Source organism: Anopheles marshallii, chromosome 2 (genome assembly GCF_943734725.1).
Source record: "Anopheles marshallii chromosome 2, idAnoMarsDA_429_01, whole genome shotgun sequence".
NCBI classification, from domain to species: Eukaryota; Metazoa; Arthropoda; class Insecta; order Diptera; family Culicidae; genus Anopheles; species Anopheles marshallii.
In genome coordinates, this window is record NC_071326.1 from 30,384,901 (window position 1) to 30,412,183 (window position 27,283).

At 43.2% G+C, this 27,283-nt stretch overlaps 1 protein-coding gene across 1 annotated transcript in view; it reads left to right on the forward strand.

Moving 5' to 3' along the window:
* LOC128718903 (basement membrane-specific heparan sulfate proteoglycan core protein) overlaps window positions 1-27,283 on the forward strand; it is a 93,268-nt gene that overhangs the window by 41,516 nt on the left and 24,469 nt on the right. Inside the window, exons 7-23 of the mRNA XM_053812518.1 lie at window positions 7,298-7,306; window positions 17,060-17,167; window positions 17,247-17,372; window positions 19,248-19,358; window positions 20,763-20,879; window positions 21,169-21,317; window positions 21,503-21,593; window positions 22,147-22,290; window positions 23,215-23,347; window positions 23,665-23,750; window positions 24,083-24,211; window positions 24,621-24,757; window positions 24,828-24,930; window positions 25,928-26,032; window positions 26,107-26,217; window positions 26,485-26,601; window positions 26,854-26,982. Coding sequence (XP_053668493.1) covers window positions 7,298-7,306; window positions 17,060-17,167; window positions 17,247-17,372; window positions 19,248-19,358; window positions 20,763-20,879; window positions 21,169-21,317; window positions 21,503-21,593; window positions 22,147-22,290; window positions 23,215-23,347; window positions 23,665-23,750; window positions 24,083-24,211; window positions 24,621-24,757; window positions 24,828-24,930; window positions 25,928-26,032; window positions 26,107-26,217; window positions 26,485-26,601; window positions 26,854-26,982 — 1,905 coding nt within the window. The remainder of the gene's footprint in view (window positions 1-7,297; window positions 7,307-17,059; window positions 17,168-17,246; window positions 17,373-19,247; window positions 19,359-20,762; window positions 20,880-21,168; window positions 21,318-21,502; window positions 21,594-22,146; window positions 22,291-23,214; window positions 23,348-23,664; window positions 23,751-24,082; window positions 24,212-24,620; window positions 24,758-24,827; window positions 24,931-25,927; window positions 26,033-26,106; window positions 26,218-26,484; window positions 26,602-26,853; window positions 26,983-27,283) is intronic.

The following is a 27,283-nucleotide window of genomic DNA, read 5'->3' on the forward strand; positions in this document are numbered from 1 at the left end:
CGCTCCGTGCGTACCTTCGATCGCGGGTGTGTGTTTCGCTGACACTTCATTTGTCAAGCGATATTTATGGCGCCGAACTGAGAACTCGGCGGATTTTCTCGGCGCTTAGCTCATCGCTTCGGTGGATGGAGGCCAATGGTGCGGAGGACAATTCACTTTCGATTCACATTTTCATCTGCGAAAAGTAAACCTTGTTCCAAATCCGGAGACAGCAATGCGGATCGCTTTCCTTCTTGGAAATCTCCCGTGTGTATTTGCGTTCGGACAATTCCACATACCGAAATGATCGTGTTGCGCTTACACCGACGGTTTTTTTTTCTAACTCGTTGGATCATTTGGTTTTTGTTGGTGCCGTGAGAAATTTAGAATTCCAACTCTTTTCTTGGGCTTAAGGAGCCAGAAAAGCAAATAATTTCCTGCTGGGGCACAAGATTAAAGAAATCCTTGAAGAATTTTGAGCTGGGGAAAGATTCCATAATGAATGAGTTGCATATTGAAATCTAATTTAAAAATTCTCATTCTCATTAGAAGATCATTCTTGTGGATCATACAACTCCACTCTTTTCTTCCACACTCACTCCACTCAAGTTCAGGAAAGTGATTATTTTATTACTTCTTTGCGCGAAAGGATCCACGTACCACTTGGAGTTTAAATTGACGAAATTGCTCCATCTGTGCGGTGTGCTTAGGATCCGTTATCAGCGTTATTTGAATGTGAATGTCGAAAAGCCAACCTGTGTTATGACGGCCAAGCTGAAGAATGGACCTAGGACTGATCGCCACCAGTGACCTTTTACCGCTGATGATAATACAGAGTAACATAGTTGCGATTGTGAAATTAGACCATAGCGAACAGATCGGCGTGCTGTGCTATGCGTGTGCGTTTACAACAAGAAATATTTCAAGGTTATTTCTGTCGTCAGGCCTGTCCGGTCAATCAGTGCATTAAAAATGGGTGTCGGTAAAAATGGTAAAAATACAGCAACCGCGAGTTGGATGATCGCCTTCCAAATTCTTATCGCACATTACGAGTGGTGAAAATAACACTCGCATTAAGCTACGTGTAAGATTATGGTGCTAATTTTAATAATGTGAAAAATATCGCCATGCACTTCCACTACGCTCGATTATTCACCGAGCGTGCGTTAGTAGCGAAAGCCGTTGCCGCTGCATTATCGCAACGGCCACTGTTTACTCTTACGCTCACCTACCCTGGGGCTGTGTCGTCGGACGATTATCGTGCAGTGTCATCATATTCGTTCATTAGCCAAGCCAAGGTGTTGATGGTTTCCTGTCGTGACGGAAATCTGTCGTTTAATGTTTCCTTCCCACCGTATCGCACGACAGGGAAAAACTATCGCAAACAAAAGCGTGAATAAACAGCCGAGAATGCCTGGTTGATCGCGAAGACCAAAAGAGCCTTCCCATAGCATCGCCCGTTCGTCAGCCGGTGGATAAAAGTTAAACTTTATTATCGTTGCACTCGAAAAGCTCTTTGGCCAGCAGTCTCTTACGTTGGTTCTGATTCGCCCCCTCCTGTGTGCCCGTAAATGTTAGCACATTTTGATCCTAGTGCAGACCATCGTAAGCGACGAATGATCATCCGTCAGGCTTGGCACACTTCGAGGTAGTAACAAAAAATTGGATAAAAAATTATTAAATTTTCCGTCAATTTGTTTGCGCTGCTGATTTCGCTGTGTGTGTGTGTATGCGTGTGCCGAAGCGTAAGTATGCATGCACCGCATTATGAGGGTGAAATTGCAGCAATAACAACACGACCTAGTGGCAAGGAGAATGTCTTTGAGTAGAATGTTTTGGCTGAGGGATGTTCTCTTTTTTTTTTGCTTTACATTCCGTGTGATGAATCGCTAGAAGAAGAAAAGAGATAGGAAGCGAAAAGTCAAACAAGCAGGAAGCATATCATCGAAACATAAGGAAACACAACATGCCAGCACTGAAAGCTTTTACTCTGCTGCATGCCGACCCGGTGGGTGGGAAAATTGGGGAAAGAAATTTGATTTTTCCCGCCATATTTTTTTAGCCTGCTTCTTTGCCAACGCTAATGGTTGCTTCGTTTGGTTGTGATTGACTGTCTACCAACAGAGCAAAAAGTATACAACCACAACATATGCGTGTAAGCAAGATGTGCTATTGCCTGCATTATTATGTCGGTGATGATGGCTTTTTGAATGGAAAAATATAAGCAAATGGAACTGTTTGTCTAGACTCTAGAGTTTAAAGATAATAAATTGCCTAGTAACTATCGCCGGAAACGAATGAATCACACTCAAGGTTAGCACAACGGCATTCGTAATATAAATCATCCAAACATGGGGCAACCAATTTGTCGGTATGAACATTACAATTGTAAAATAGATTACTTCTGAGAAAACGGTGTAAAACGATGTAATACGGTCAATGGGTACGTATTCATAATAAGGGACGGCACTTGAACCACGGTAGAGCTGTAATAGTAGCAAGTCTTAGATGAAAAGACACTCGCTGTCCTTACTTCCCGATCGCCGATAACCCACAGGGTTGTCGGGAGTTTGTTTTGCGGCTTATGCCGGACATGGTCGTAAAACATGAGAAATTTTTAAAACAACACGCGGCTCGATAAGGTCATTCGAAGAAATAGGCCCGATCAGCATCTCGGTCCGATTACGGATTAAGCTGTTGAATAGAGGAACGCAAAGCGGTAAAAAAAAGTAACCTACTATCCGTTTTCGAACTGTAAATCTCAATGAACGAACAACGAGTGCGGCCAGTTGATAGTGCCGCCATGGTTATCGGCATGGTAATATTATTATTTTTATTTTCACGCCACATAACCGATGATTATGGTCGCATATACACTCCGTGGCCGTAGCACCATGCCAAATCATTGCCCGTGTGTGCCCTATTAAAATCAATACAACCAGTCAACCCGGTGACCATTGATGTGCTGGAAATGATGTATGTACTTGCGACGCTCCGGACAGCTGATAGCGAGCCCTTTTCTTTACCGACCGGCAGGGTCAAGCTGGCAGGGGCTATGTTGTGGCCCGTTTCCTACTGCTAAAAAAAAAAGACCAACCACATAGATTAACCTTCCAGCTCTTCGTTTCCAACGGGTCGGAAACGTATTCGAGTATTCAAAATTAAATCCTTACAAAACATTGACAACTTCGCAGAATGATTCCGAACAATGGTGCTCGTGCGAAAAAAAAATGCCGTGAAAGCATTAACAGTGTATCGAAACTGTAAGGACATTGATTCATTTAACACATCATTGCTTGAAGTGTTTAATTAAGGTGAGTCATTCAATGAAAAGGATGTGCGAAAAAGTTTGTTTGTGCAACCGTTGCACCATGTCACTTCCATCAATCATCGATCTTTACACAAGAGTATTATTAACTCACATCACGATGCATGTGTCACCGCTCTTGCTTGCGAATGTTGTAATGGAAAAGATGTGTTGTGCTTAATGCATCATGACAATAAATATAAAATCAAAAGCTCCACTACTTCCCTTTCGTGCCCTTTTTTTGCAGTTAGACAATGCTCTTCCTGTAAGATTTTCTGTAATTATTTTTCAAATATATATATTTTATTTGTATAATTTACTATAGAAATTGTTCTTTTGCAATCGTTCAAACAAGGGCGTGGATATCCATCCATCCATCCATTTTAAAAACATAAACTCAGAAAGCTGTTTGTAAAAATTTGTCTTCAGCACACCAAACCCTCCCACACCCACATTATCTGATGGGATCCTGTAAAAAGGATATGGCAAAAAAGGGCCAACGTAAACAGCCAGGCAAAGCAAGGTACGAGACCCTAAAATAGCGCGTAAAGTGTGGCGTACACATCCTTGAAAAACTGTCGCGCATCAGTATCCTTCGGGCAAGAACTAATGACATTAAAAAGTTAATGGCCGTGCGGACACTAATTGACTTGAATGGTGCCGCGTGGCAGTTGGTCGGGGTGTTCAGGAGTAAACAAAGATTTTTGCGCTGCCTTTAAATCGGATGCTGTTCGAAAGTTGGCGTGGAAAATATTAGCAAACGCACTAGGGGCGCATCGCAGCGCTAGCAAAATGGGACTCGTTTCAGCATCGTGCGAATGGAGCTGTAAACGGTCGTAACGCTGTCTCTTCCGGCAGAAGGCGGCTTCCTAGACAGATAGATCTGTGGCGTCTGCGTTATTTTGTGCCGATCATTCGTCCCGCGCGTACTTGAGCTCGAGATCGGGCGCCACCAGTGTTGAGTGCTGTTTAGTGCTTCAGACATGTACTGCCGTAGAAATGCATCACGCACTTGTCGGTGGGGCGGGGGCAGCTTTGCGGGCGGATGCTGCACTCGCAATGTGCATAAATGTGCACACTGTACTGGGCGCCATCGGTACTGGGTGAGATCATAAACTTCCTCGAGTGTGGACCCGGTGATGGGTGATGGTAGGCGAATGTCAATGGCCGGAATAGAACCGACGACCCTCGTAAACGATCGTTCGGATAGCAACGAGGATCGTGCGTACCCACCAGCACACGGTTTTCCGATCGTAAATTACTCAATTAAGAAGCGATGTAAACTTTCAACAAATACATTTCAATTTGCCACCCTGCTTTGCATAGAAGCTGAGCGAACCTAGGAAGCTTAGCTGGGTGACAGGGCGGACTCATATCTTCCCAAACACGCCGCTCGGCAAAATTGTTGGAAAGCGAATGAATAGAACCCGCTTGTTCATCTACCCGCTGACGTAGCGAAAGCCTGTTGATAAATTAATACAGATTATCTAGAATGGCGCGCGTGCCTGCGCTCCTGCTTTCCCGGGTATGCTCCCGTATCTTCCGGGCCGGCCACACTTCTGACAGCTGGTTGTGACGCGTTGACGGATGTCCGCACACACCCGTAGCGGAAACTGTGTACGTTTAATTCTTTACCACCAGCCATCGGGAATGTTTCGACCAGCGTTTTCCCTGTCCGTGGATGATTGGTTTGGTTAGCAAGGCTGGATTAGGCAAGTCTTAACCAGTCCCTTTAATTTCTTTCCTTACCCTCACCGACCAAGGGCTTCGTCTTCGCACAGACGTCATCAAGTCATAACGATAGCAGCATGGGTTTAGACACATCCGGGAGGGGGTTGCTGGTGCGCTTAAAAATTGTGTAAATAATGAAAACTATTAATATTAATTGACCGGTGGCATCCCGGCATCACTAGCAACATCCAAGCCGAAAGGACAGAGGACACACAGGGGAGCTGTGAGCAAATCGGGCGAACTAAACCATTACCTCATCATCGTGCGCCGTTTGCTCGATGGGCTAGGTCAAATCATTTCAAACCACCCTTTTGCCCATCGACGGTACGGTTTGTGGTCAAGCGTGTTCATCATGTGCATTCGTTTATTTTAGGAGCGTTTGAAATCTTGTAACACTGGCAACAATGTACCGGAAGGTGTGAGCCAGTGGCCCAAAACAAAAACAAGAAAAACACCCCCGTGTGTCTATGTGTGTGTGAGTGTGTGTGTTGGTGAATTTTAGTTGGCGTGGTTAAAGAATACAGGTGGCGAAGCAGAGTGAACGCTACCAGTCACTAAGGGCTGTGGTGTTGTGGCCGTTACTCCTGCGGTAGGAGCACAACGGCACAAGTTACCCTGTTGGGATAAGTGTTTGCTACACCTACATAACATCGCAATCAGTGCCCGTGAATCAACGAAAACTAAATACATAACCGGATAATCTGAGCGTGGAGTGCGACGGGGGCGGTGAATGCAAAATGTTTGGCGTGCATTCGCGACCTGCCATAGGGCTGGCAGTTTTATTAATACTCACAGGATGTGCCCATGGACAAGGTAAGATGGATTTGTGAAGGTCTTAACTTTGAACACGAAGTGCAAGAAGAACACTGGTTAATGCAATAGGAAAAAGTTCGAAGAAATCGAATTTTAGAACCACTAGTTCACAAAAATCTTTAAAATTCTGTTTATTCCACATTATTCAATAGTTTATGAAAGTTTAATTATCAATATTTGGTCAAATACAACAATGAAAAAAACCCTTACCCATAAACATCTTTCTTATTTAGGTTTAGGTTTAGAATCTTTATCGTAATGAGTGAAAAACACTCACAAATTGAAAAGGAGGGACTTTTTGGTATTTATTTTTTTAGAAACCTTACAAGAAAAATAACATAGTTGGTATAGTGAAGTGGTAGTGTAACCTTTGAAAAGCAAAAACCATCAAAAATACGAAAAAATAATGTTTAGAAAAACTATTAAATTTTCATTTTAACGTGGGTTTCTTCGCAGTGCTGTCAAAAAATCCAATTGTTCGGTAGACATTTCACGGCACAAACAATCCGAGTTTAAAAACTGAAACATAGTTAGCAATGAAACACTTAAACCTAGTACTTCTCATAGAGGACATTTTGTTTTTCATTTATGACGTGAAAAATGGATTTTTTTTACCAACATTTTTGTCACTAGCTCGCCCATTAAATAAAAAGGAATCATTTAAAAAAAAAAACCCCATGGCATATGACACCTAAAAAGAATTAAGGTGATAATTGCTAACTAGTAGAGTAACCGCTCTTCCAAAAATTCAGGGTAACGAGTTCCAAAACGTTGTTTTAAGAAGCATTTTAACTTTTAAATTATTTAAATTTCGAACTAGCGGAAATGCTGACTGTATCTCGTCTCCTAATGAACTTTAAAGATTTAACGACTTGTAAGAAATGAATTGTTGCATCTCTCAATCGATTTTAATCGAATGATCGATTTTTGCCCTACTTTATTTTTGCTGTCGCTTTGATTTTTGCATGTTGCAAGGTAAAAACACCCCAAATACGTTCGAACAGCATCCAAAAAACCAAACCCCAGCCAACAAGCAACAGACTTCGCCGGCCTAGCGTTGGTCGAGTTATTTTAAGGATTTCAGCCTTTCACCTCGATTGTGTACGGGGCGAGGAATTTTCCCGAACCAGCCGGAACACTCTCATCCCAGCCAACATCTGCCAACGCTTGTGTTGCGTTCAATTTTTATTGCACTAATCTCAGCACCTTCCCATGCACACGCTGCGTTCACATGCACTGCATCCAGCAGCGCTGGTAGGTGTGCAGGGGTTGCAGCAACTGGACACTGCCAACGCACCCGGAGTTTCTAGGGATTCCCCCTTTCGGTTTCCAGATGCAATATGTCAGTAAAGCCGAAAGAAAGGCCAAAAAATAACAAAAGACTTGACCCCATGGTTGTGTTCCACGTGATTCATTCACTCGCGTACGTGCGTACGATGCATAATTCAATGCATCAGTACCTTGGAGGTGCGAGAAGTGCATCATCGATCGAGCTTAAAATGTTGCCGAGGACAAATAACGTTGAGCAGTGTAAGATAATTGCAAATTTAAACGATCGCTATCGGTGCTGTTACCTGATCGACTATTAGAAACAAAAAATGTACATTAATCTGTCAATTAAACAGTGCGCATTTGCTTTCCGCCCCAAAACGAATCGCAAAACAAAGGACAATCATTGATGTCACACCTAGCAGCTTGTAGATCAAAAGAAAATCACTTTCCAGGAAGCAACAAATCCACGCATGGATGACAAACGTGCCGGTTAGCACAAAAACGCTCTGTTTTCAATTAAAAATGTGCCACGCTTTATTAAATCGTCCCGGGCAGGAAGGTTTGGCCTTTTTTTCGTCGTTGCTGTGATGTGATCCTTCCGAAATTCTATTCCCTCGGTGACGCATACAGTCGGTGCACGTGCATCATACCGGCGTGTACCGTCGAGCACCATGTTGTAACCGTTTCACGCACCATCCGCTTGCTGCTCGATGCTCGATGCCGTCCAAAATACCTCGGCTTACACACGGCTGACTATTGTTTTTCTTCCATTACCCAGATTAAGTTGTGCCCGTCAGACGCGGGTCTGGGTTTCGTGCAATGCCCGTGGACGCGACGCGCGTGTAAGCGTGTTCCATTATTGGTTTCGATCTGCTTTTGTCCCCCAAAATGACAGTTTTCCTTACATGGAAATTTTTGAACTTCAATGATTTTGCTTCCTTGCTCTCTCTCTGGTAGCGATTTAGTTGAGATTTAATGTGTGTCGTTTCACACGAGCAACCCATTTGGAAACGGAATGTGTTATTGCACGGTGGAATGCTGTGTGGGGGTGTATATGAGGCTGGCCAATTTGATGACCTAACGATACCGATTCAACGCGCCATTTGTCGCATTTCATTAAAAACGTATATGACCGAGCAACATATTTGTAAAGTTGGACTGCTCTCGCCCCATCCCCGCCACCAAGCGGGAGAGATTTGTTGTTCTAGTGCTGTAGCGTATTTCTTCTGCTGACTGCTTTGGATGTTGCCACATGTTTTCCGTTTCTTTTTTTTTACCGTAAAAATCAATCCCATCACGGCGTGGCGCCAACATGCACACAGGAGCATAACTTTCGATTAGGCCAGTACAGCGAATAAAAGACCGAACGAACTTCTCCCGTTACATGAACATTTGAATTCCACCGCGAAAACATCAGGCGCACACGAGTCGGTCCGGTAGCGTTTTTGGAACTAATTGACATTTTCTATTTCGGTTCGGTGGTCTAACGGCGAAACCCGACCGGAGCGTTTGTAACAAACATATGTAGGATGCACCATGCCGTCATCCCAAAACAACGACCACGGGCAAAAACCTGTACCACACACACACACACGGCTCGTGTCGAGGTAAATGATTAACTTTCCCGCCATCCGACGACATCGTCATCATCAACGTCTTCATCACCGTTCTGGTTCGTTGGAATTTTTCCCTTGTTTTCCGCGCGGAAAAGGGCCGGACGTGGAGAAAATATTTATTTTCACACGAATAAGTTGGAGCAGGAAAAATTTTCCCCATTTTCCCCCGTCACCCGGTGTTCTGGAGATTGTTCCGCTGGCAACCGTCAGGCTCAGTAGTGGGTGAACAGAGTTTTTAGCTGATAGGATTGGATTTTGGGTGTGTGTGTGTGTGTGTGGGCCGGGGGGTAAAATGTGCATCGTGATCTAATTTCGAACTTCTCACTTCGCCACTACTCAGCGGGGCAAAAACTTCACATCGCCAACGTTCGGTATTGGGGCGACAGGTGTGGTTGAAGAATCGAAGAAATGGCCAGTAGGATGAGGGCAGAACCATCATCAGTTGGTGTTTTTTTTTATTCTTCTTCTTGTGTTTGTGGAGTTGGTCAAAAACCGCTAATGGATTCCGAATCGACACCCACGGCAGCAGCTGAACTTTGTCACATCGCGGAAAGTGATTCGGTATATGCTTAATAATTCTTCATTAGTTATAGATCATGACTTCACACCGTCTTGGTGTGGAATGGTTGTTGGAAAGCGAAGTGAGAATAATTAAAACCGCATCTGTGTTTGCTGATGGATTGATTACGACATTCATTTTGATTTGTCAGAAATTGAATGGTTTATTTTTTTGGGTAATGATCAATTTTGATTTTGATTCTCCATTGCTAGTTATAGTTTAAAATCACAAAAACCGTGTTCCAACCGATTTTGTTTATATTCTGAAATAAATTATATTTTTGTTTCAGTTTTTACTTACATTCTAATGAGCATTCATCTTCCAGGAAAAAGCCTTCATTTCGCTTCCCTTTCTTTTTTTTTCATCAGATGTGTTGTGAATTGTACTGTTTATGTCTCCTGTTTGATTTCTAAATAAAATGAAAGGGTTGCCGAGAATAATGATTATAAGCAACCCTTAATGAATCGAATCAAAATATTGTATCAGATTACTGTAAATATCCCCTCATCCTAACGAACGTCAGGGAAAGGTTGCACCGGATTCGATGAACAAATAAATGCTGTTTTTGGGGGTTTCGTTAGAAAATAAAAGACAAAGAAGTCGAAAATAGAACCCAATAGACATCTTCAAGATACTGCCAATCGTTTAAAGTACGACATGAAGCGTTGTAGCCAAATCAGCGCTGACTTTGGTTAGAATAAATATTTCGAAGCTAGTACTTTTACCCAGTTTTAACTAGCAAATCTTGGTGCAAACAAATCTAATTCTCTTTTGTAAGCGGAATCACATCCACCCTACATTGTGTGAATCAATTTTCCAACCTAATGAATAGTGAAGATGAGTAGAATACATATCCACACGACGGGCGGCGTGAACGAACGAGGGACAGACCCAGCAGACAGAAACATCTACGGAAAGCAACACGAGATAAACGTTTCAACGAGGAGCGTGTGGATGATGATGAAGATGATGATGAAGGTGATACAAATGATGTTCACCCTTTCCCAAAAGGGCGGAATAATAGACAACCTGTCCAACTGACACTGTACACCTCCCGCTGTACGGATCGGACATAGGACGAATGCAGCCACGAGGACTTGTGACCAAACTCGGTCACGTATTTAATAGAAAATGCAGTTCTAACTCCCATTATGCTGGGCGGCACGGCAGAACGGTTTAAAAGAAATCCGTGTGTTTGGATGTTGTTGCTTTCAGTTTTTTTTTTGTTTAGTTGCTTCATCGAAACTGAAGTCTCGGCACCTGGGTTTCTGTTCGGGCGGGTTTCCGTGCATCTAGCAAATAATGATCTAATATTTGTTCCAATGGTTGTCTAAAAGCGAATGCATCCGCACTGACGAGAAGGTGTGCTGGGTGTTTCGTTTGTCGGCCATGTTGCTAATGGAAACAACAGCGAAACAAATATGTTGGAAAAAAAAACTTTATCCAATTACTTTCTCTCCTAGCGAGCAGGAGCGATTCCTTTCGACTCGGTTTCGTATCATCCAATTGTCTAAATGATGGGCCCGAATGGTTCGTTTATTTATGAAAACCATATTGGTTGAGTTTGATTACAATCAGTTTCAGTTTCATCGTACAACATCACTCCTTCTTTCTCACTACCAAATTCTTGACGCTTGAAAAATAATGCTACCCAAACTTCTCAACTCCACATTAAACTCATTAAAACGTTTTCCCTGACAAGCGCCCACCCCGGTGTCTAGACACGGGAAGTCACCATTACCGCGCCGAATAGTAAACAGTTCCTACGGTTTACCATTCCCTGCCCCCAAAAGGACGAACCATCCACCAGCATTCATCATTCTTGCCAGATAAAAAAGTACTTGCCGTTCGCCCTACCAATCCTTCGGCTCATAATCCTTCGCTCGTCGTTGATGATTTGTGGCAGGCTTTCGTTCGATTGTGACACACTCCCACACTCCCAGGATACATACAATCGTTCGTCGATTAATAGAGCTGGTCGATTTAATGTGACCGATACCGATTGGCGGGAAGCGTATGGAGAGCGGGGGCAAATCAGGCAAAAAACAACCGACCACGGAGTTTTGATTTGCATTTAGTCGTCAATAAACAAATGTATTTGATATTCTCTAAAATTGTTTACAGTCACGTAAACCGTAAACCCAGGGTACCATCGTTCCTGTTCTGGGGCATTCGTGTGGTCTGTTCGCTCGTGGTTCCGCCTGGCATGGAACAGCCTGTTCATTACTAACCATCCCCGGGATGGACGCACGCAAATCGTGGAATGTAAAGCCCGTGCATCAGTGAACCGTTTGACTCTTTTGCTCTCTCGCTCGCGTAACATTAAACTAAGAGCATTCACTTATGTGTCCTTTGTCCTCGGCTACGAATCATCGCTGGAGCTAAATTCAGTTTCGGGCCTTGGGCCACTGTACCGTAATGTGATTTATAAATGTAGACATTTAAGCTACAGCCGCGGAAGCACTTAGCAGTATAAAGGAGGTTTTTTCCATTGAGTTGGCTTGGTGGGTGGCTAGGCTTTTTTTTCGCTTCTTCCTTCCAAATATCAGTGTGCTGCTCGTTATGAATGTAACGACAGTGGGTGGAATTTGCACCACAATTATTCATAAATTGATCCTGTCTTCAATCAAGAGATTTCCCTAGCAATTGATTAAGCGGAATTCCGGTTACAATAAAGAATTATTCGGCTTTAAGTGGTGTAGCTTTGGCTTCATTTTCATAAACGTGAAGCTTGTGGCCGAATTCCATCAGCCTTTATTGTGAGTAAATTATTAACCTATTTAATTACTTCTTTTGTTGGGTGTTTGTGAGGAAAATTTAACCAGAAACGCCAAGCAAATTAATCGTAATATGCACGGTACTAACACGTCCACTCAATACCTAACTGCAACAGCGTTTACCATCCCTGGCAACGGTGGTGCATCACTCTCACGAAGGTGGATACACTCCATGGCATGGATATGCAAATGTCAGCAAACTTGGTTGCCCTCTGCCACGACACACTCGCGACTTCGCGGGAAGAAATTAAATCAAAGCGGTCGAGCAAATGCGATAATTATTCCTTTGCCGCTTTGGTACGCTTTCGACGGCCTGGAAGGAATCTGCCTTTTCAACGATTTTTTTGTATACACTTACCACCACCGCCCGCAAAACCGCTTCCAACACATGATTTCCCCTTCACCCACCATTTCGTATGCATCTTCTTTGTTTATGGTTCTAGCGTGTAAATTTAGCATTAAGGAGCGTCCAGGAATGTTGGCGTAATCGCAGCGAAGTTATTTTTCATACCGGTGCAGCAAAAGATGATGAGTCGGAGAAAAACAAAGTGACGCATTCGAGTCTCCTTACCGTGGTGGAGATGCTCGCGAGATACTGCACGGCCGAAAGTTTGTTTGCACTCGAAGCTGTGCATACCAATCAGTTGGATAGCGATCGATTGGTTACAAGGAAGCATATCAAACGATTCTTTCCTGGGAAAGGTTTTACTTTAAGCGATGTTTCCATCGAATCGAACGATAAGAAATGAACCGTAAGCGAAGCTACTTGGGGTTGGGCGAGGCTTATCTACGATCGATTATGATATTAATATTCGTCGCTTCGTGTCTCACTCGTTGATGCATAACGATAAATTTTGACATTGCACTACACGTCTATCGTGAAGTGTCGATCGAAAACTTCTTGCATTTCTTAGCATCGAGACGGTTCGGTTTCGAACAAAACGAGCAAACATCAGCGAACCTGCTCAACAATGATGTTGCATCGTGCATGACAATGGCGAAAACAAAACGTATCATTATTGTTATTCAACATATTATTATAGAACACCAATATGTCCACCGCTCCAATCGGCTGTGTAAACACCAACAATAGTGTTTTGCCTGATTCGGAAAATCATTCTGGCTGCATGCTTCAAATATGCGCACAATACACTGGCCACCTTCATTAGGCTAAAACCGCCGTAGTCAGCAACAATGGTTACCACTTCATTTTTCAATATCCTGTCAAGTTTCCTGAATGCCTAATGGATGCGCTTTGCTCCCAGTCTGTATTCATTTCGCGTTTCGCGTAGTTTCGAAAATATATTCTTGCTGCCAAGGCTAAGGTGAAAAATATATTTTCTATTATCCCTGGATTGTTTTTAGTTTTATTTCTGTGGTAAAAACTCAGCAGCAACTGTGGACCTCAGTTACTGGGATTTTTCGGTTGCTCGAATGCTGACGTATAACCAGACAATACATCCATTTTGTAACACCAAACTGTTACAACGACAGTAACACGAATCCCACCGAATTTCGCTCTAATTGATCAAAAGTTTAGAGAGCGCAACAACGATTTACCACTGCTCGACTCGAATAATATCGCATTACTGCTCGCATGTTTGGCAACCGGAGTACCAATCTGTCTGCAAATGGACATACAGCTGCGACTGCAGCATGGGCAGGTTGGTTCGAAAAATGTGCGCACCAAAAGGGGTTGCACTCTTAATGCTGGCTAAAGCTCGTGCCTATCCAAACCGTGCGCCAGCAACATTGAACCCAACCGAGGAGGGAGTACAGTTTTTTGCCTTCGTTTTTGGCTTGATTGGATTACATCGTCTCTAGAATTGCCCTTTTCTCTGTATTTATCTAATGTGAACGTTACTGATGGATCGGATACTGGAGCACCGGGCCGGGGATCCTCTCGGCGCAGAAATACAAGAAAGCCGAAAGCCCCCATGTAGTTTGCAGTTCACAATGGATGCGAGTTGACTTTTGCTGCTCCTGAAAGCGGATACTGACCGGAGTTTGGTTGCCAGCTACATGCCCATCACCCGGTATGGCGGGAAGTTTTGCCACGGTACAAGTTTCACAATCTACATGACGAATGCGAAAATAGGCTAAACTTTCCAGGAACTTCCCGGTTTGGCTGACGGTACCGTATTTAGAAGGTCATGTTACACCAAAACAATGTGAAAACCGGCAACAACAGGTGGATATGAGCTGATTTTCATTGCACACCCATCTCCAATCCGCCAATTATTACGGGGCTGATGTTAAAAAAAGGCAGCCTTTTGTAGGCCAGAGCCGCATTTTAAACACGGCATCGCTTGCTTCCTGACCACCACAACGGGTAGCCCTTTCGGAGACGGGTATCGAAACCTTTGGCGAACGTACGTATTCTGGCGTATATTGGCCCTCGCGTATTCTAGCGCTTCTTCCAACATTCCTCGCTTTAAAGCATAAAGGCAAGCTTTGGCAACCCTGCCGATGCTGTTGTTTATGTACCAAAAATAAACGCGTTGTCTGCTTCCGAGCAAAGCAAAACAACTTTTCACCTGGTGTCCGATTCCTCGTACCTGCATCAGCTTCATGATTCGAAATTGGAAGACACGTTGATATGTTGCTTCGTTGCATCGCTTGCAAGGTTTCCGTACCGAGTCCAGAACCAAAGCTACCATCAGCGCCGGCTGCTCGGTAGTATTGATGTGAAGTTTGGCGATTTGGGTAGCACTGACTGGCGAGAAGGATATGGGGACGATGCGAAAAAGGGCTTTAGAATATTCTGCAACACCGAGACGGATTGAGAGCAACCGGTGAACGAAAGTATATCCTCACTGCCATACACGCTTTAGGACCACTCGAGACATGAAGCACATCCATGAGGGTACCTCCACAGCTCCATTGCTGGAATGTTCCAAAATTCGTTCCCCTGCCTTCGAGAGCTTTCCAGCGAAAGAGTGCATGCGTGTGTGTGTGTATGTGCCAATGCTTTCTTTTTCATGTCTTCATGGCAAAAAAAAAACAACAACACAAAAAAAATGTACGGTACGGAAATAGTGAAAGATAATGCGCGGATCAGATATCAATGGTAACAACACGGTGCTGCTAAGGTGAATAAGCAACAAACCCCAAAACTTCAGCCGTTGTGCGCTGCGTAACGGAACGATCTCCTGAAACAGGGATCGAATTGCTACCAAAGTGGGACCCAACACCGGTTTCCACTTCACGTGTGGAAAACGTGTGCCGCACCACTCGAACGTTGTGGCCGGAAGGTAGGAGGATTTTTCGCACTCTCGCTGTTGTTTGTACCAGCAAAACACTTTACAAAGCACCGTCTACGTGCTCGTGCTACCAGCTGGTCGGCTAGTGTGTCACCTGTCGAGTAACTGTCATCTGATCCGGATGGTGCTGGACAACGGTTTCGCGATTGGATTCGATTGATCGAGTGTCAAACGGTGTTAGAATAGACGAAACGTAGATTAGATTTGATGAATTAAGGTGTGACCGATGGTCGGCTGCTTTGATGGCCGTGTGCAGTTGCATTAAAGTGCGATACCAACATCAAAAGAGTCTTTAATTATATTGATTATGGGAAATAGCTGTTCCCAAACGAGATTAATTTGGCAAAGCTAGCGAATATTTAATGATGTATTTTTTATTTTAAAACTACGACATTATGATTGAAACCATTTTTGATTTTTAATGCTTTTATTATTCAATTAGATTTGTTCGAGCGCTTTTTAAGATTCACATTAGCATGCACGGTAACAGTACTGTGCCAGTGTCTAATTGAACGCATTTGAACTCATCTAGAAAGCGATCACAATCACAACGATAGTATCTTCAATTAGCAACAATTAGCGTACCGTTGGTTTGCGTGAACTTGCCCTTCGATAAATATTGGGTCAGGGGTGCATCAATAGCAGCATAATGGGAGCTTTGCATCCCTCGTTGTAAAATAAATTGACCAGCTGTCGATGATGCAATGGTGTTCGTCGGTAAAGAGTACCGCTATGAGCTAGCCATGAGGAGTAGTGAATGAGTGAGTTCAATCTCAGTGAGTGAGTTAATGCAAATCTCCACAAAAAGAGTTCTAATGAAAGCATCTGCGTTGTAATTTATACTCACCGCGCTATTACTATTTTGCTTGTCCTTCCAATTTACCCCTACAGATAAGTTGATTTTGTTAAGCAATACACCCATGAATGAGTTTTACAAATTATAAATTAATAAACTCTTTGCGGTGGATAAAAACTCATTCATGTTAGTGACTTATAACACTCATGGCGTGTAAACTCGGTAACGTAACACACAAACAATTTTTCAAAAATATTGTACTAATTTTCCAAAAGAAATTACCAAAACACATACAAAATATCTATCATATATTTTTTTTAATCGGCACCAATATTATGTTATGTTGTGCTTTTGTGTTATGTTATTACTTCAACAATGAAATGTACAGTCCTTGATGTGGTGCCAGCTTCAGCAACTTGTGTCTTATTTATCAACAACCATCCAGACAAATGGGCACGCCACTACACAGTTCACACGCTGGCGCTTCTTATTACTATTCCACGCTCATATGCTTTGAAAATCCTTTGCTTTACTCCTCGCATATACCGGAAGGGAGTAAAATTGTGCAGAAACCACACACACCAAAAAAAAAACATACAAAACGATGAGATCAACTCGCCCAAATCAAGCTCCGTACCGAACCGTACACCGGATTACGCTGAACTGAATTTATAATCGGTTATGTTTGCGCTGGTGTTGATTGTAGCTTTTCCGGTCGATTTAAACGGTTTCCTTGGTATACAGCGACGAACGAACGGACGGCAACCAACGAATATCAACCATAAGCTAGCTAAAGACTAGCGCGACATGATACGAACCCTTGGCACGTGCTACGAGCGGATAACGTTCGGTTGGCCCGTTCTTTTGGTTTCGGTACCAATAATGTTTAGCATTGCATTTGGTTTGCTAACCGTGCGACTACTTTTCGCTTCTTGCCCCGTTACAGATTGTGGACCGAACGAATTCGTTTGCCAGGATGGTACTTGCATCGATGTCGCAAGGCAGTGTGACGATGTGCCAGACTGTGCACGAGGTGAAGATGAACAGGACTGTGGTAAGTTTAACGATGTATTAATTTAAGCAACAATACGTAAAAAACCGAAACTAAAATATCGCGCTTTTTCGCCCGGCAGACGTTACGGAGTGCGATGAGTCGAGTGAATTCTTGTGCCGTTCGGATAATACCTGCATCCCGAAGGATTCTGTGTGCGACCGTAGACCGGACTGTACCGATGGCTCGGATGAAGAGCACTGTGATGGTAAGGGCAAATCTTATTCTCTATTTCGAAAGGTACATACCACCATTACAGGTGTTCCCGTAACACACACACACACACGTAAACACCCAAACAGACCGTTGAAATCAATGCAACTGCAGCGCCTGATTGTACCAGAGCGTATGCGAAAGGCGCACTATAATCGACATAATCGACTGACCAACATTCACGTACACGCACACGGTACATAACGTCCGCTAACCTTTTCCCCCAATTTGCATGCCGCGCTCTGACCGGAAAACCGAACGGGATTGCTTCCAAGGAAAGGGCGGAAAAGCCAGCTTCTGTCCGTTGGGAAAGTTCACCTGCGGTGACCGTTCGTGCGTATCGATATTGGGTCGCTGCGATGGCAAGGTCGACTGTCCAAGGGATCACGCCGACGAGGATGAATGTCGTAGGTGTCGTTCGGTCCGTTTGACTGCCATATGTTTTTTTTTTTATGCGCCATTCCATCACTTTGTGCGAGTGCGAGTTACTAACTTGCTAGTAAAAGTGTTTATAAATCCGTGTATGCACTCTCTCTCTCTCTTTCTTTATCCTCGCGCTCATGCTTTCCGATGTTAATGGGGTGAACGCATCCCCCCATTCGATGTTTTTCAGCGTGTCCCAGAAACACCTGGCAGTGTGACTACGGACAGTGTATACCGCTCGAACAAAAGTGTGACGGCAATATCGACTGTCCGGACGACATATCCGACGAACGCAACTGTCCCAGTAAGCAACCGGGGGAAGAGAATTTGTTAGCAAGTGATGGAGGGAGGGTTAAGGTCGGGGAACTGGGGGGTGGATTGCCTGTGGGATGTACTATCATTAGCATTTGCATTAACCGCGTTGCACGTAGTATCAGTAGCATGCCCCACGGAGAGGAACGATGTCCTGCGTACACTTTCACATCCCATCACTTCCACGCCCTGCTCCCGCTGTGTAGCATTTGATTGCTCCCTTGTTCTTGTATGCATGCATTTGATTTTTCAAACTGGTGACCGGAACCGAAGCAGTACAACAGGTAAACCAATCCGCCATCCGGCCGAGTACGATACAACACCCAACCCATGGCCCTGCATCGTCGCTGCCGCACACTTATCTAAAATGCCCCAAACGGTAGTGGCGGCCATAATATCCTCGAGCCATGCTCCAGACAAGGTGCCCACGGCTCCTTCGCCACCACCCCTTACCGCCCATCGCTTCCCCTCATACGTTCACTTTTGCTTTGCGATCAATATTTAATGCCAGCCACTCGGGGCCATGTTGCATGATTGAATTGAATGGCTTTAGGACCTCAGGGTTAGGGGATTCCCATTTTGATTTGTTTTCCACGCGATATGATTAGCTGTGTGTTCGTTGTGAATTTGTACTGCCCATCAATGGTTTTTTTATTTATATCCCTGCTCCCAAATAAATTCATATTTGCATTGCTGAGAAACAAAACAACGCACGAAAAAAAAATTGCACCCCAAGCCAAGCACGGACGAAACAGAAACAATTAATTGACTTTCGTGTCGGGGCTAATAGGTTTTGCGCGCCGCTGCGTGACATTGGCAAAACTGGTATCGGATCGCGCTCGGACGATTGATGACTCGCGATGGCAGATAGGTTGATTGAAATGCGACGTTTGATACGCATTGTTTAATGAGTTTCCGTTGCACATCTTCCGCGACCGGTGGAACTTTAGGTTTCGTGCGTTATATTACCCCGAAGGAACATTCCATTTTACTCCGACATTAAAACACACCAACCGAAACGGGAAACAAAAGAAAACTAAACCTATCAAATCGACTGTATCGTCTTTGGAACGATTTTTCGGCTTTCGCTGATCGCATACCCCATCACTAATCCCTCTCCCATCACGCGTTTTAGGGTGCTCACCCTACGAGTTTCAGTGTCGGTGGGATAAACAATGCATTCCGATAGAGAAGAAATGCGACAGAGTGTATGATTGCTACGATAAGACCGATGAGCAAGTTTGTGGTAAGTGGTGCCTTCGTTCTCCACCCCCTCTTCGTTCCTATTTCCATTTGTCACTCCATATTCCCTGCCCGATCGGTACCGATCGTTCGTCCTTGCTCGTGTCTTGTGTCCCTTTGTGTGTTTGTGTTTCTGCGCTATAAGTGATTGTTTACTAGGGAATCTGTCTAATGAATCGTTTGAGATTGATCATTGTTATGAAACTTCATTAATTTATTGTATCAACTGTAAAAAATCCATCTCAAACATCCATGAATCTTCTGCGATCTTGATGAATCTTTCATGATTCATGGATCTTTGCCTGTTTATGAATCTTTGAAATCATTCCTCAATCTATGTAGATTCATTATTTAGAATTATTTCTTCATTGAGGATTCATCAATCTTTGAGAAATTGACAATTTACAGAGTAAAGGTTCATAATCATTCAACCTATCCAAAAGATTCATTCCGATTAATTAATCATAATCTGATTCTTCCAAAACTATTGTTTACTGTGCAACATTTGTGCGAGTGTGAAATGTTTTATCGTTGACTTTGTTTTGTTTCGTGTTGTTCCACATTACATACACATTTTACGTTGGTAATTGTTCCTAAAGATACGGTGAAGGTAGCTAACGAAGAATAATAGGAGCTTTACCATTGTGGTGGATGTTTAGCAGAAGAAGGTTTTGGGAACATGTAGGATCATTTAGTGTAGAATTTTAATTATGAAGCTTTTTGCTTTAAAAAGCGTGCTTAAGGACCTGCTTAGAAATCAGATTAATTGGCCGTTCTTACGATAATAAACAAACCCTGCTTAATAGACGACCAACCATCAATTATGTTCCATAGTTATAAAGGATTAGTTTAAATAATTAAATTAGTTAGTTAGATTAGTTTAAATAACTATTTTTTTTAAATTTTTCATCATATCAATTATATTCTTTATCCACTAAGTTTAAACTTCTGGCAGTCAAAATGATCGAAATGATTATGGTTTTACTTCAAGTGTCTTCACTTGTACAAACAACATTTTTCGCCATTGTTTTCTTAATTACTTATGTGACTAACACACGTCCGCTTTGTTCTTATTAACACAACTATACAACCGATACCCGATCATTATTGGTATTGGTATAAAGAAAAAAAAATACTATCGATTCTTGATCACTAATCACAGCGATGAATTATCTTTCTCTTCTCCTTTCACTGGTATATATGCTAACTACTTATTTGCATGCCGCATGATTTCGTTACGTAAAATCGCTTCTTCGAACAATCGTCGCATACAACACCAAACAACCAACCAATCATTCGCCAACGAAACGGGCGGATATTTGCGGGACGCATGCTCTAACGAAACATTAACCATATCTGTTCCTGACAAATCCAACTCCTCACAACAACAAAAATACATACGTCGCAGACTGCACCGTGCGCGAGTTCCGATGCGATAACGGACATTGCATTCCCAATTATCAGCGTTGCGATCGCGTAAACCATTGTAACGACATGTCCGATGAACGAGGATGCAACCTTACAAGTACGTTTCAGGGCAAATGGATGCTGGTTGGTTTTTTCTACCCGTTTGATCCACCATTGGATTGCAAGCAAAGTGAAGAACACGGTTGCCTGGTGCAACTAATCCGAAACGCAGGACCAGAAGTGCATTCGCAGCGTGTTTTATTCTTTTCTTAATTTATTCATGTGTACTGTTTCGTTGTTTATTATTTGTTTATTTCTTTAATTTGATAAGCAGCCATATTTCTGTTTGCAAAATGTATTCATTTGTAAGCTTTTCCCTACTTTTTCCCATCCCTTTCACACCCCAGACAGTCGTTGCAGCGATGAGGAGTTCCTTTGTAATAATGGCCATTGCATTCCGAAGCATTACACTTGTAACAATGTCGACGAATGTGGTGACAATTCTGACGAGGACCAGGCAATGTGTGACGATTATAGTACCTGTCAGCCGGAAGAGGTAGGACGACGCAGCTAGTTTAGTTGATTTGTTTTATTTATTTATTGGTTTCATTATAAGGCCGTATGGTCTGTTTTATTTATTATTTGTCATGCTTTGCTGTACCCACCGTTCCATTATGTTTTCTCTTTTTTTTACACGTTTTTGTTTCTATTTTGCCAATCCACTTTCCTCGTTTTTATCAGTTCACGTGCTACGATGGAGGCTGTGTTCCAAGATCGGTCGTATGTGATGGGCACCGTAATTGCGAGGATGGTACCGACGAAATGGACTGTGGTAAGTGGTGATAAGGGATGCGCCTTAACCTTGACCGAAATTGGCAGGAATGATGCATTTTTCAGTGCAATGTGCAGCAACTGCAAACATGAAACCCACCATTGAGCCTCCCTAGCACGTGCGTTGTACGTTCGTCCCTTGTGCGTCCCATTGTAACGTTTTTATCATTAGGCTGATTTGCTGTTTGAATTGCTATTCGTAAAAAAGTTCAACATTTCCCCCAACCAGTGTGTTCGTGTGTTGTGCCCGTTTCCTACATGCTTACATGTGTATTGGCTTTTCCGTGTCGCCTGTATGTTGAATTACGTTAAGCGAATTTTCATATCATTCCAACCATTTTAAATCCGACATTGAACTTCACGAATGCAAAAAGTACAAATACTAGTCCCCGTAAAAGAAAATGAGGATGTAAAATTATTCCATCACCCACATTTCTGCACTGGAACGAGCAAAAAGACATGCTGTTCTCCTTCAACTGTGTCGGGTTAATTTTTTCCCATCCCCGCGGACGCGAAACTACGCAACGATTACTCATCGCCCCATTTTTCCATAGACCATACTCCAGAGATCAAATCACTGAGCCGCTGTGGCCAAGGCCAGTTTGAATGTAACGACGGCATATGTATTGCGGATTACAAACACTGCAACGGTATCGTTGACTGCCACGATGAATCCGACGAAACTGGCTGCAATCCTGGTATAAAAGAATGCTTTTCTTTTCTTTCTTTTTTTTTTCACTTCATTTACCTCGTTCCAACCTAGTTTAACCGTAGTGCCAACCAATCGTATCGTCGCTGCAAACGATTAACGTTTGAGCGCTATTAATTTCATCTGCGAATGCCTTACTTACCGGGTGATTAGCGTATTGGTAACAGAGGTGTTCGGTTGCGTTGGGTAACGATTAGGTAGCCGACTGTATCCTAGCTGCAGTACGATGTTTAGGATCAACAAATCAACACAATTTGGTAGTTTTGATTGGTTTATTGCCCTATCGCATGCTCACACACATTAGTGCCACTTTAATACCATATTGGTAGTAAAATCCAACTGTCTTCAAACTGGTTGTTGATTGATAAAATGAACCTTTGTTTAGAATTTTAATCAAACAGCTTGCACTCTGTTCCGTTCCTATTTGCGCTGTGATAACCAACTTGTAAATTAAACAATAAAGTGCTAAAATGTATAGAACGCTTCTTACTTATCAAATTTAAAATAACCTAATGGCATAACGTTCACCCTTAACTGCAGGTTTGTGTCTTACGGTAGCGTTGAGCTTCAATGCGATATAACCAAATCCTTTGCTTTTTGCTATTGATGACCACCGGTACTGAAACGTGTACCAATGAACTTTTCACTGTTTAACTTCCATTTTTGTTTTGTGATTTCCCAAGAAACTAACACGTACCTTGCGAAAATGGAAAGCTTTGTTGCATTATAACAATAAAAAAGCACCAACAAGCCACAGCATTTGTGAAAGCTTTCAGTTTGCAGTGATGCCAACAAAATTGTTTGTTTCCCTAATCAACTTGAAAGTATAAACTATCCTTATCCGTCACCACTTTCTGAATCTAATCACTGTTCTGCCATTCTTGAAAAAAAAAACACCCAAACCAAATCACAGATGCGTGTAGCTCCGACGAGTTCTCGTGCGATGGCCAGTGTTACGAGATGCAGGCCTTCTGCAACGGTATACCCGATTGTATGGATGGCAGCGATGAGCAAAACTGTATCGTCTGCAATGGCGATACGTTCCAGTAAGTGTGTGCCCGTCTTTTCCGTTTTGGGTTGTGTGAGGAAATGGTTCCAACCGCCAACGGATGCGTTTAAACAACCCCAGCATTAGGATGTGTGGCGACCCAGTGCGCACCCATCCGCCACTGTACATAATTTGCTGACGTTCTGTTCTCTTCTTTTTTTTCTGAATCTTCAACTTCCTCCGCCATTCTCTGTCGAACTCTGGGGTCCGCTGATGATGGCGACCGTCACGGTGTATATATCTGTCTGTATATGTGTGCACACCTCTTCTATCATTTGTACAATCGTCCACATTACACCTGCACGCACTAAACAGTTGCAAGAACAAGCAATGCATTCTGTCGGAACACTATTGTGATGGGGAACCGCACTGTAGCGACGGTAGTGACGAGCTTGACTGTAGTAAGTGTCTATATGGGATTTATGTGTGTTCTTCACTAACGTGTGTATGTAGCATCAACTAACTTCGCTTGAATTTACACGCATTTAGTAGTGAAATGTTTCCCCCTTCGCCATGGTACGGCAAGTAAAACGTAGGTAGTACATGGGTAATCTTCACGTACGCTAATAGCACCACCAATCTATTCGTCAACGTGGTTTTGGGGTGCGCTTATTTAATTCTTCAACACGCGCACTAGATTTTGTATTTGCTCTGCCACATATTTACCTTCGATCAATGCCCATTTGCCATTTGCTTCTTCCTCTTTTTTTTTTGACACACCTCACATCTGCAGACAACAATACGAACTGCAATCAGTACGAGTGGCAGTGTAGAAATGGCTTATGCATAAACAAGGATTTCCGCTGCGATCAGGCATACGATTGTACCGATGGCTCTGACGAGCACGACTGCGAGCACCAAGGTAGGTGGCGATTCGTTAGCACTAACCACACTCCACAGCACTGAAGTGATCGAAAAATAGCCGCAGAGCACATATTCACTCATGCTAAACGCGCGATAGTGCGTACACATGCGTTTCAGCTACCGCTCTTTTTTATTCACGTCCAGCTTCTATGATCTTGTAGTGAATAACCGCTCAGTACAATCCACCCGTTGCTAACATTATAAATGTTTGTTTTAATAATTGTTTGAACACGCTGAAACGATTGAATCTCCGGAAAAACGAATTTATTATCTCCGATCCGAAACAAACAGTCGAACGACACCAGTCCAAACGGGGGCGTATCGTTTGTGGGGTGGCCTTGGGGGCCAAACAGGCGATATGAAAAACGTAACCTATATTTCTGGTGTTACACCTTTTCCCTTCAAAGGAAACAACAACGATCCATGCCGCGAGGACGAGGTGTACTGTGATAACAGATGCCTCGAAGAATATCGCAGATGCGACGGCCATGAAGATTGCTCGGACGGTACGGACGAGCTGGACTGTCCAAGTTTGCCCCAGCAGGTAATGTTGCCGTCGAACGGTGGAACTATGAACTGGGAACTAATGCTTCACTTGTATTCCGGTTTCGCAGCGTTGCGACGAGCTTCAGTGTCCGGATGGTAGTTGCTACAGACATTCGCAGCGGTGTGATGGAGTACGCGACTGTGCCGACGCGTACGACGAGCAGAACTGTCGTACGTATTTTTTTATTTTACCGATGCAAATATCGGATCATGTGTTCACTGTGCATTAACCGATACACTATACGTCCAGCACTATAAAGCCTTGGCACACTGCGTAGTTTTAACGTAGAAACGTTGATCAGAAAACCAACTAGCCCTAGTGTGCGGAAACACTACTACACTCCGCATAGTGTAGACAAAACAGCTTTAATCTATTTTTTCTTTCTATCTTTCTCTGCCATTTGGGTTTTTTTCTTTCTCCCGCCCCGCACCAACCACACCAACTCTACCACTAACCTATTGTATCTATATGCCACGTAAACCTTCGCGTACGTGGGCACTATCCGCACTATCGCCACCACACCCAACGCACCGGCACCAAATGCACCCGTGCAGGCACCTGCAATGATACTGAGTTCACCTGCTTAGATGGGCACTATTGCATTGACATCTCGCTGCGGTGTGACAGTTTCTACGACTGCAAAGATTTCTCGGACGAGCAGAACTGTTTCGGTTAATAATAGTACCTACACGTTACTTAACCTCCTCTCTGTTTCGTCTTTAGACCTTTTTTTTGGGTTGTTTTTTTGTTAATGCTAACTTCATCTGTCCAATCCGTCGAAGATTATTCGTATTTGTTTTGCTTTAAGTACATTCAATAGTAGTAGTTGTACGGTTCGATTTTTTTAATTACACTTATCTAAGTTTAAAAACGAGAGAAGGAAAGGAAAGGACTCTGAATAGACTTGCTTTGAGTTATCAAAAATATCTCCTCTTTTTGTCTTAGTGGTTAGGTGATTTTTATATTGTATGCATGTACTACCTATTTCAAACACTCTTATTTATATAAGCATGCTCTTCAAGGTGTTAGCATCTCTCTAAATTCAATTAAAAAAAAAGGTTACCTTGCTTATACTTTTGATTGTTAGTTTAATCCTTATGCTAGTCAATGATTGAAGCAAACAGCACCATTGTGCGGTAATACAAATCCATGTTCTTCAATTTTTAGCCTGCCGATCGAATGAATTCACATGCGGCGATGGTCTTTGCATACCCAGCCACCAAGTGTGCAACAGACGCACCGACTGTGCGGATGGATCCGATGAGCGAAACTGTACGTGATCGCAAAACCTTTGCGTCTTTTTTATTTGCAATCAGTTGACCATATCGTTTCATATCGCCCGGCAGGTTCGTGCGCAAGGGACGAGTTCCGTTGTGGTACTGGCCAATGTATCGACAACAGTCGTCGTTGCGATCAGCGCATCGATTGTGCCGATGGATCAGATGAGAGAGACTGCAGTAAGTATCGTACGGCGATGGGTGATACACATTTGACGTAGGCTTCATTGAAACAATGGTACAATGATTCACTATCTGCCGGACTGTTATACTGTTGCCGTGTATGATTGTTTTTATTTTATGTTCATTTAATTTCGTTTAATCTTTAATTATCATTTTCTTTTCATACACCACATACACCACACGCCAAAAACCTCATTTCATTCGGTCAATCTTTTTTGACGCATATCCTCACACTTCCACACGTCGTCGAAATGGGCATTATAGGGCCGGTTGGCTGCAGGTCCAACGAATGGAAATGCCACGATGGGCAGTGCATCCGGCTCGAACAACGATGCGATCGTCGGTACGATTGTGCGGATCGTAGTGATGAGTTGAGCTGCTGTAAGTTATTCCATTACATTCCCGGAGTGTTTCTATGTGTACTGACATACCCAATTTCCCTCTATCACTATGCTTGACTCTTCTGTTGGCACCTTGATTGGGTGTATCTTGGATCGTTTTGATCTTACTTTGTTTGGTAAAAATCTAAACCGAGCGCTGATATCTGCCTATCTATCTTCTACGACATCACTCCGACATTCGGTTCCACTCGAACTACGTCCCCATCATACGCATCCATCATCACCCATACAGACAGCTGCGGTCCGAACAAATTCCGATGCGAGAACGGTCCTTGCATCGCAATGGCGTTGAAATGTAACGGAAGGGTAGACTGTCCATACGATACAAGCGATGAGCTTGATTGTACCGATGAATTCCAATGTAAGTGCCGTGGCTGTGAGCCGCGCGGTACCCGCGGCTTCTTGATGCTTATATGCTTTGGGTTGTTGTTCACCACCACCTAACAGCGTTTCACTAATTTTGATTGGTAATGAAACTTTACATACTTTTTAAACCACTACTAAAATGAGTTTGTGTGAGTGCCTGAGTGACAATGGGAAGCTGCAAATGGAGCTTCACTGAATGTTACTGATGATAATGGACAACATTTTTAAATTATGACTTATCAGTATACTCTTAGTTTTTCTAATAAACATACTTAATCAATTTCTTACCAAAACAG